The 9,653-nt window shown below is 38.7% G+C and overlaps 1 protein-coding gene across 1 annotated transcript; it reads left to right on the top strand.

Annotated features, from left to right (window-relative positions):
• The first annotated feature begins 335 nt into the window (after positions 1–335).
• LOC110887965 (velvet complex subunit 2-like) lies at positions 336–743 on the top strand. Its single transcript, XM_022135518.1, has one exon. The coding sequence runs from the start codon at positions 336–338 to the stop codon at positions 741–743; it is 408 nt and encodes a 135-aa protein (XP_021991210.1).
• Positions 744–9,653: the final 8,910 nt, after the last annotated feature.

Raw genomic sequence — 9,653 nt, 5'->3', positions numbered from 1 at the left:
TTTTTTTTTTTTTTTTTGCCTTTCAAAAAAAAATTAGTTTGGTTTTTTGCTTTAGAAGTAAGAATTTGATAACCGTTTCTATATGAGCCTATCACTTCACTACGTGTATCAAGTTTTTTATCAGAGTAAATTGCTAAAATCGTCCCTACGGTTAGGGCTTGTTTGACAGTTTCATCCAAAATAAGTTTTTTGTGTCATATTGCCAATCACATTTGACATTTTTTTTTGTCATTTTCATCCAAATCTCTAACTGGATTTGTTTTTTCTGTTAAGATGAGAAGCACTTTTGTCTTTTAGCTAACGTACAACACATTAAAGCTTGGTACAAGCTGTTAATGCACACACATAATCATCACACCACCACCATCCCATCACCGCCACACCACCACTCAGTCACCATCATCACCAGACCACCACAACACCATCACCAGACCACCACTCAGTCACCAACACCGTCACCACCACAACCCTCACCACCAGACCACCACTCAGTCACCACCCATCAACACCCCACCAACACCACACCATCACCACCGATCGAAGCCCAAATCCAACGCCACCACCGTACTCCCATTTTCACCACCACCTCTGCTTCCAGCCACCAGACGCCATCATCAACCACCGCTATCGGACTTCACCACCACCTCTGCTTCCGGCCACCACCACCCATCACCACCAGCCCACCACCATCACGACACCCTCACCGAAATTCCAACCATCACATGCCGAAGTCAGTGTCATAATTCACAAAATATCTAAGTTAAATCTTACACACCAATAGCTGAATTTAAACTCAAACAACACCAAAACAAAAACATATAACCAAAATTAAACAGCCACCTACCAAAATCCACAAAAAAACATCACTAAAATAGACACACCGGAGCACGTTCACTTCACATTCAACATCTATTCACCGGAAACAGAATTTCCTTTTCTATGATGGCGGAGGATGGCGTTGAGGGTGTTGGCAACGGTGGTCAAGGCTACAGCGACTGGGTTTACATTGGAATGATGAGGTGTGATGGTGGTTAAGGGTCAACAAAGGTCTCCGGCTACGGCAGTACACCATGGTTTCGTGGTGATGTCGTGAGGATCCGATCAGATTAAGAGAGAGAGAGAGAGAGAGAGGAGAGGTTTAGAGAGAGAAAGAGAGTGAAGAGGTTTAGGTTTAGAGAGAGGGAGAGAAAGAGAAAGAGAGAGATAGAGAATGGGGTGGGGATGGATGGGGTAGGATTTATAATTAGTTTTTTTATTTTTTATTTAAAAATTAAGAGAAAAGACCCAGTTAGAGGTTTGAATGAAAATGACAAAAAAAAATGTCAAATGTGAAGGGCAATATGACACAAAAAACTTGTTTTGGATGAAACTGGCAAACAGACCCAAATCTCAGAGAGACGGTTTTGGCAATTTACTCTTTTTATTATTATATAGTGTGCAGATCATGTACTAGAGGAATCCCTCATACGAAGGATACGTGACATTTATAGTCATTGATCTTTCAAGATCAATGGGTCATAACTACACGGTGACGTTTTTGTAAATATGGGGTTCAAACAATTGAAAAATAAATAGAGAAAAGGTATTATGCTATTTTCTCACTTGAACTCCCCCCCTGATTTTAAAATGGCTATAACTTTTTCATACGTTAATATTTTTTTATTACATCGTATTAACGAGCATTTTTTCTCTTTAATTCGAGCAGACTATTGCTATAGTTTTCTTAAAAAAATTACATGATTTTGAATACCCATTACGTGATTTTGAAAACCCAACATGACTACGTAATTTTGAACACCCATTACGTGATTACGTGATTTCATTATAGTATTTGAAAACCCACTAAGTGATTATGTAATTACGTAACAATAGTTGACTATATATTATCACGTATTAAGCATAAATTATATATAAACATTAGCCAAATCAACCTATAATAACCACATAATGCCGAATATTAAAGATTTAATCAAGAAATAAAGCATAAACAATCAAGTTCTTATTATTTGAATGTGTAATTACGTAATAAGCATAATTTTAATAACATCAGTTATAACAAATCATATTGAATGTGTAACTACGTAATGGATTTATATTGAATGTGTAATCACGTAATGGTTATATTGAAAGTGTAATTACGTAATGGGTATTCAAAATCACGTAGTATTGTGATGGGTATTCAAAATCCTGTAATTTTTTAAGAAAACTATAACAATCTACTTGAATCAAAGAGAATGAAATACCCGTTAATACGGTGTAATTTTAAAAAATAAAAAACTATTATCGTATGAAAAAGTTATAGCCGTTTGAAAATCAAGGAGGAAAGTGTTTAAGTGAGAAAGGACTAAATTACCCTTCAAGAAAGGACACTTGTCCTCTTCTCAAATTCTCGTACATATGCAAATATTGTCATCAACAGGATCCATTCTCTTATTATAAGTTATATTTCAAGGCATGTATTATTATTTCTTTAGTTTAGATATTAAAACGAATGTTGTTTTCACTTATGCTTATACATGATTTTGATTTTTATTTTTGTGTAATCAAATTATTAAAGTAAGTTGGAGTTTCCATGTAGGGACCGGAGAAATAATTTATGGCTTTCGGCTTGGGCAAGTAGGTCACAAAACCTCGGAGCCGGTCAAGAAGTTATGTTAGTGGTAGAAAATGTTTCAAAGGATGGTCCAAGACCGCATAAGAACCAATGACGTTTGTCATTATCATCAACTGGTTGACCAATGGCTACTAACTGGTCACATAATCCTTTAAATTTTTGGGCATAATCGGAAACAGATGATGTGCCTTTAAGAGATTGACGAAGCTATTTTGTATTCGTTCAAGAGAGTGGTTGCTATACGCAGATTCTAAAGCAACCCAAATCTGTCGAGCGGTCTTGAGACCAATTATTTTAGCCAGTGCTTCTTCTGAAAGAGAAGCCTGAAGGATTATGATTTCTTTTTTATCAGTAGACAGCCATTTGGAGTATAAGGGTTTATTAGAGTATAAGGCGTTACTGTTGGATTTGCCATTCTCCAAAATGGTGGGAGATGGCATAAAAGAAGACCCATCAACATGGGATAGGAGATCTTGGAGGGTTAGAAGGGGAAGCATTTGCTTTTTCCTTAGCAGATAGTTGGATGGAACCAGTTTGAGTGTCATCATATGAAAAAAGTGTGTAGAGGGAGATAATTTTCATTGGAAGATTACTAAATAATATAAGTCCTTGTTTGTAATTTATATTTATTACTTAGTCCCTAGGTGTGCATATATATTGTGCTGTAACTTTTCCCTTCATATCATTCAAGTTAATAGACAATTATGGTATCGTTGCTAAAGTAATTGAGCTCCTATCACTTGATCTCCTTTCAACCCCTCTCTTCCTCTTCCTCCTTTGCTATGGCTTCTCCATCTTCCTCAACCCTTCTCCTTCCTCAACCGATTCCACCACTTTCTCTTCTCTTGCTCCCACCATTAGTATCAAACTAGCTCCTACCAGTTACTTGTTTTGGAAGACACAAATGCAACTAGTGCTCAACTATCATCAACTTATGGATCATGTTGATGGCTCCTTAGCCCCACCCGCCAAGACTATTCTCCATGAAACCAAGGTTACACCCAATCTGGCGTATAGTGATTGGTACAAACTTGATCAAAAAGCCATCATCATTCTTACTTCCTCATTAACCGAAGAGGTACTTGCTACCATTGTTGGGCTTCAATCTGCAAGGAATATTTGGGTCACTCTAGAAACCGCATTTTGCAACCCTTCGGTCAAACGGGTTCAAAATCTTCAAGACTCTCTGTGAACATTATGTCACACCCCAACCGATGGCGGAATCATCGGGGCGCGGCACTGAGCGAAACAGATTGTCCAGAAGTTTCCATAACAACTTTAATTACCAATTATTTAAAGCAACATGTCCCATACCATGTCATAAAAGATAACATAATTATTACAGACAAGATCTAGTCAAATTGTTCTGTTCCGACAACTCAGATTTCAAATACAGACAATTGTTTATTCGTTTCTAGATCTTTCCTAGCCTCGATTTCACAGCAAGCCAAGCATATAATCATCCTAAGCACCCGTCACATACGTTAAAGTAAAAGTCAATACACATAGTGTAAAGGTGAGCATCCAAGTTTAATAGGTATAATAGAGTTCGAAATCGTTACGCATAACCAGCACGTACACAGTGTAAAATGAGGCATGTTAGTTATCGACATGAACCTATCAATACCAATGATTGCGGGTTGACTGCCCAAGGCAGTTCGTAATACACACTCACCACTGCTAGCCATGTAACAAATTGTCCTTAACAACCCCTGAGTGAACAGGTGCTGAGTCCAAATTATAGTACTATCGTTGCTAAGGCAGGTAGACAACATTCCATGTGTAAACATAACAAACAAGCATTCATTAAGTCATATATAACATGCGGTAACGGTTAGCGTTTAAAGTATTGCGTAGTGTGTTCGATGTGATTTAGAATAAGTAACGTATGTAACACCCAAAAGTGCGTAGAGCAAAAAGGGATCGGGTATACTCACAGCGATTGATGGATAGAAGGGAGCGCTAGAGAGTAAGTTAGCCTGATCAGAACGATAGTATAAACGATAAGCGGCGCGTAAAACGAAGCAAAGTGTCAGTGTGTCGAACAGCAATCCAGTCAGATGGCAATCCGATCGGGTGACAATCCGCTCAGATGGTCATCCGATCAGGTGACCTTTAGAGTGGATTGTTACTTCGTTTGAGAAGGATGTGTTTGTGTATGATGGCTTGTCTTTTGAAGTTTTCGTTGTAGCATTTTGAAAACGTAGAAGTATCTCTACCTTTCGGGTCGATCGATCGAACGACAATCCGATTGATTGGACACTTTAGTGAGAACAAGTTCACAGCAGTTTGTCACTCGATCGGATTGTAGTCCGATCGGGTGACAATGCGTTTGTATCGAACATGTTGAAAAGCGTTTAAGTATTGAAGTTTCAAAACATCACATGGTCGGATGGTCAGTCGATCGGGCGGCAATCCGTTCGGTGTTCAAAACTCTTGAAGTTTGAAATAAAAGTTCAGTGTGGGGCCAAGGTGCAAGCCGATCGGGGGGCACTCCGTCCTGGTCGGCCTGATCGTCTTACACTTGGTTGTTTTTGATGGTTTGTCGTTTTCTCGAGATGGTTTGATAACGTGCTGAACAATAGAAACCTCGTCAATACTTGGTAACCTGATCGGACAGGAATCGCCCAAATCCGATCTGTTAACTGTTCGAGACGGTGTTCCATGTTTAACCCGAAATCGGTAATCTCGTGGATAGAATCCAGATCTTGAACCAACACATCAACACGAAAGAGTATAAGATCAGAACAAGCTCCGTTTCTATCGGTTTTGAGTGCATTGAGTGTAAAAGAGTTGAAAGAAAGTTGGAAAACCATCTTTCAATCCTTTTCACCATGGATATGTTCAGATCTATGTGAGATCTTTGTTTATTTGTGTGGAAATTGTTCAGATCTAAGTTGTTCTTGATGGATTGAAGCCAAAACATGAAGTTCCTAAGAACACCATGATGACATCACCCTAGAACACCTCAAATCTAGTGATTTCACGGTTAAAAGTTAAGTTTCAAAAGATAGAAAGTTGTAGGAGTGCGTGTAGATCAAGAAAGTACAAGATTTAGATGGAAAACTTACAAGAATCGTGAGAAATCTGAAGAAAAGCGAGCAAGAAGCGCTGGTCGGATGAGAGGTGTAGAAAAGGTAAGTTTGTGATGTTGACAAGGGTATTTATAGAGTTTCCATAAAAGGAAAGGGGAAAGGAGGTTGGTCGATCGAGTGGCTACCCTGGTCGGATGGCAGCTTGATCGAGTGGCAGCTCTATCGGGTGGCAGCCCGATCGGGTGCCAGCTCAATCGGCTGGCCACTCGATTGGAGGGCACGACGCGATGAGTTTTGCGATTTCGATTCGCGTGTTGAGCGTTGCGATGCGATAGGGTTTCCTATTCAAATTACTTTTAATCCCAACTACTATATCAACATACGATCATCCTTAATTGACTTGCGTTTAGCGTTTGCAATTCAATTTCGATTGAGTTTCGATTGCGTTTCGATTATTCACCACAACGCAACATAAATAAATATGCACAAGTAACACATGAAAGGCACACACACGTAACACAATATCCAGAACGCATAATTCGAGTTGCGAGTGCGATTGTGATAAGCGTTAAGCGATAAAACATGTGATAAATATCGAATAAACCTCGATCATTAATAAACACTCCACATAATACAACTAATGTAAAGCATAAAATAGACTATCTACAAGTCAAAGAAGTCAAAACAAGAATTAAGCAAGGAGTGACAGATCGCAATTAGCAATCTTGTCTCCCTTTGACTTCAATCTTGATTTTGACTTTGACTTCCGAAACACGGGGTGTTACAGCCTCCCCTAGTTGAGGGAATTTCGTCCCGAAATTAGGCCGAAGCAGTAACAAACAACTGCGGATACTTCGCCTTCATGTCGCTTTCGAGTTCCCAAGTGAACTCTGCGCCTCGTTTGCCTTCCCATCGAACCTTCACAATGGGAATGCGCGAGCGTCTGAGCTGCTTGCTTTGGCGATCCATGATCTCGACAGGCTTCTCCACGAAGTGTAGTGTTTCGTTTATTTAGAGATCATCAAGATGTACAATTAAATCATGCTCAGCCAAGCACTTTCGGAGGTTCGAAATATGGAAAGTCGGGTGGGCGTTGCTAAGTTCCTCCGGTAGTTCAAGTATGTAGGCGACTATTCCGATCCTTTTCAGAATCTTAAAGGTCCAACATATCGAGGCGCTAGTTTCCCTTTTTTGCCGAATCTGACCACACCCTTCCAAGGTGATACCTTTAGGAATACGTAGTCGCCAACGTCAAATTCAGGGGACTTTGATGGAGAGTGTGAAACATGAGTGTTTAAGTGCGTATTTTACATATTTTGTGTGGTTTTATATGATTATATGTTTAGAATTGTTTTATTGCGAAAGTTTATATGTTTGCAGGTTACGCATGTAAAATTGGTGAAATTACGAGGTTTAACGATGAAGCGTAACATGTGATATTAATAAAGGCGTCCACATGTTCTTGGAATGGCATACATGGGGATTATTATCATTATATTTTCATGAGGAGAATACATTTCATCTACCATTCACGTAGATTTGGGACAAATTAGTACAAGGCTATTATTTTAATATAAAGATTAATTCTTATCATTAAAAATAAAAGAAAGGGGCATGCTTGGCGGCTAAGTGGGACGAAGGAGGCAGTGACACGTGATTCTTGGTGAACTTTTGAGAAGAAAAATATTTGGTGAAGGCTTTGTTGGGTAAGTCATGTGAGTTGGCATCATACATAAATACATATGTATATAAAATGGTGGCTGAGTTGTTGGAGTGCACATGGATATGATTAAATCTCATCACAACATTAACCATCTTCACACATCAAGCCAACATAATCATCATCATTAAAACAGAGCCGTCATAGTCAAAGGGATAATAGTGGGCCGATATAAGGAGACTTCTGGGCTCTCGACAATTGGCAGCAAGGAACATGGATTGACTTTTGGGCTCTTATACTCAAGAATCATCATCATCACCATCGACAAAGATTAGCAGCCATAAAATAATTTTGGGCTCTTAAATCTTTGACTTCTCAACAACCATCGATTTTTGAGCAGCCACCAACACCAATTTTTGAAGCAACACTAATTATCTTGGGCTCCCAATCGGCCCAAACAAAATCATCATATTCACGAAGGAGGGAACCGTATAACACTTTGGGGGGAGTTCTCGAAATTAAAAGGTCATCATTAATATCATCACACATCATCATCGCGTCCATTTAACAATGAGCGGCTAGTGTTGTTGATTTCACCCCGGTGTAGATGTTGTAAGATTTCTAGGGTTTATACATTTGTATTTTAATTTGGTTTTGTGACAAATTGTTTAGTATTTGAAACTTATGATAATTGTCGTGCATTTGAATTGAATTTGTGAATTGTCGAACGATGATAAAGTTATGACTGCGCGAAATGAATTTGTGCACTTATGCCTTATCGTAGGTTAGGATTTACATGTCCGATGCAACGAAGTGCATTACGGTCCGTTGTCTATGACGTTGATAGCAATTGGCACCTAAGCTTCGTGATAGTAATCCGTTAATCACTATATGCAATTGAATCAAGTTAAAACATGTAGGAACCCTAGGTCTTACAATTATCGAACCGGGTGTGATCCGTATTCTCATTTCTTGTTTCAACTTTCTAGTTAGTATTTTAGTTTCAATTTTAGTTAATCACAAGTGTTTTAGATAATACCCATTGTCGGTTCACTCCGATTTATTTTCAAATAAATTGAACAAATAAAATTAGCAAACTTCATAATCAATTTGTACACTTGTTTGTAAATACTTTTGCTAATCGAACAACTAGTGTGATACTGACCACATGCTCTTCCTGGATACGATACTTAACTTACCCTAGCTACCTAGGTTAATTGGGTTTTTTACTGATCAGGACGACACGGTCACGTCAAAATGGCGCCGTTGCCGGGGAGCTAGTGCGCTTAGTATTTCATTGCTTTTTCGATTTTAGTTTAGTTTATTTTCTTTCCTTTTTCTTGTATATTTGTGATTTAACTTTGGGTGGTCGAGTTCGTTTGTGCAGGTACATGATTTGCAGGTATCATCTTTCAATATGTATTGGGTAGATGATGATCCGTGTGAGTGTTGCGGAAGCAGACAACATTATTTAGAGGATTGCTCTGTCTTCTACGAAAAAGTTCAAGCCAACAAGGATCGGGAAGACTACCTCAGCGGATTGTATGAATATAGGAGGGCGGATTATGAAGATTTCAATGGTCCATCCTCATATTATCCATACGATAATCCACCACCACATTATCAAGAGTACTACTATGAACCCGAATTGCCCCATTTGTCAAGTTACCGGGAGGTGTATGATGATTATTATAATGAATACCCTCAACCGGCATACGAGGAACCTCAAGACTCAATAAGTTCCAAATTTGATGCCCTCATGAATGCTATGAGTGCCCTTACTAATTCACATCAAGCTCTTACTAATTCGCATCAAGAGTTCAAAGCCGAAATAAAGAAAGAGTTTGAAGTAAGGGATTGTCACGGCCCCCGACCCGGTTTGACCCGTTTCCAGAGCCGCGGGACAGAAATCCCTTGATATTTATTTATGTGATTTTAGCAGCGGAATTTTATCATCAGGATCGTTTTAAAACTAAAAATTTTTCCAGATTATTTTATTTCACAATTCGGGATAAAACCCCGATAATTTACAAAAACAAGATTTTACTGATTAATCTTTATTTTTACAAAACATATTTCTTTATTTTATAATGAGCCACTATCTTAAGCTTGAAATGCTCCCCAGCACTTTTTCCTGAATTACAATAGATCACCTGAAACGTGTTTGAAAAAGGTTTTGTCAGCGGGGAAATACTGAGTGAATCATTCAGTTTACTAAAATGACTCGTTTGTTATAATTTACAGTATTAAGAGTTTTTACATATGTTTCTGATATCTACCAACTACCCACAGTATTTGTCACTCGACCGGATCTGTGACTGTGGTCATATCACCATTGGCTGCC

This window comes from Helianthus annuus, chromosome 11, assembly GCF_002127325.2.
Source record: "Helianthus annuus cultivar XRQ/B chromosome 11, HanXRQr2.0-SUNRISE, whole genome shotgun sequence".
Taxonomy (NCBI): domain Eukaryota; kingdom Viridiplantae; phylum Streptophyta; class Magnoliopsida; order Asterales; family Asteraceae; genus Helianthus; species Helianthus annuus.
Note: the sequence above shows the minus strand (reverse complement) of the source record. Positions and strands in the feature narration are given on the sequence as shown.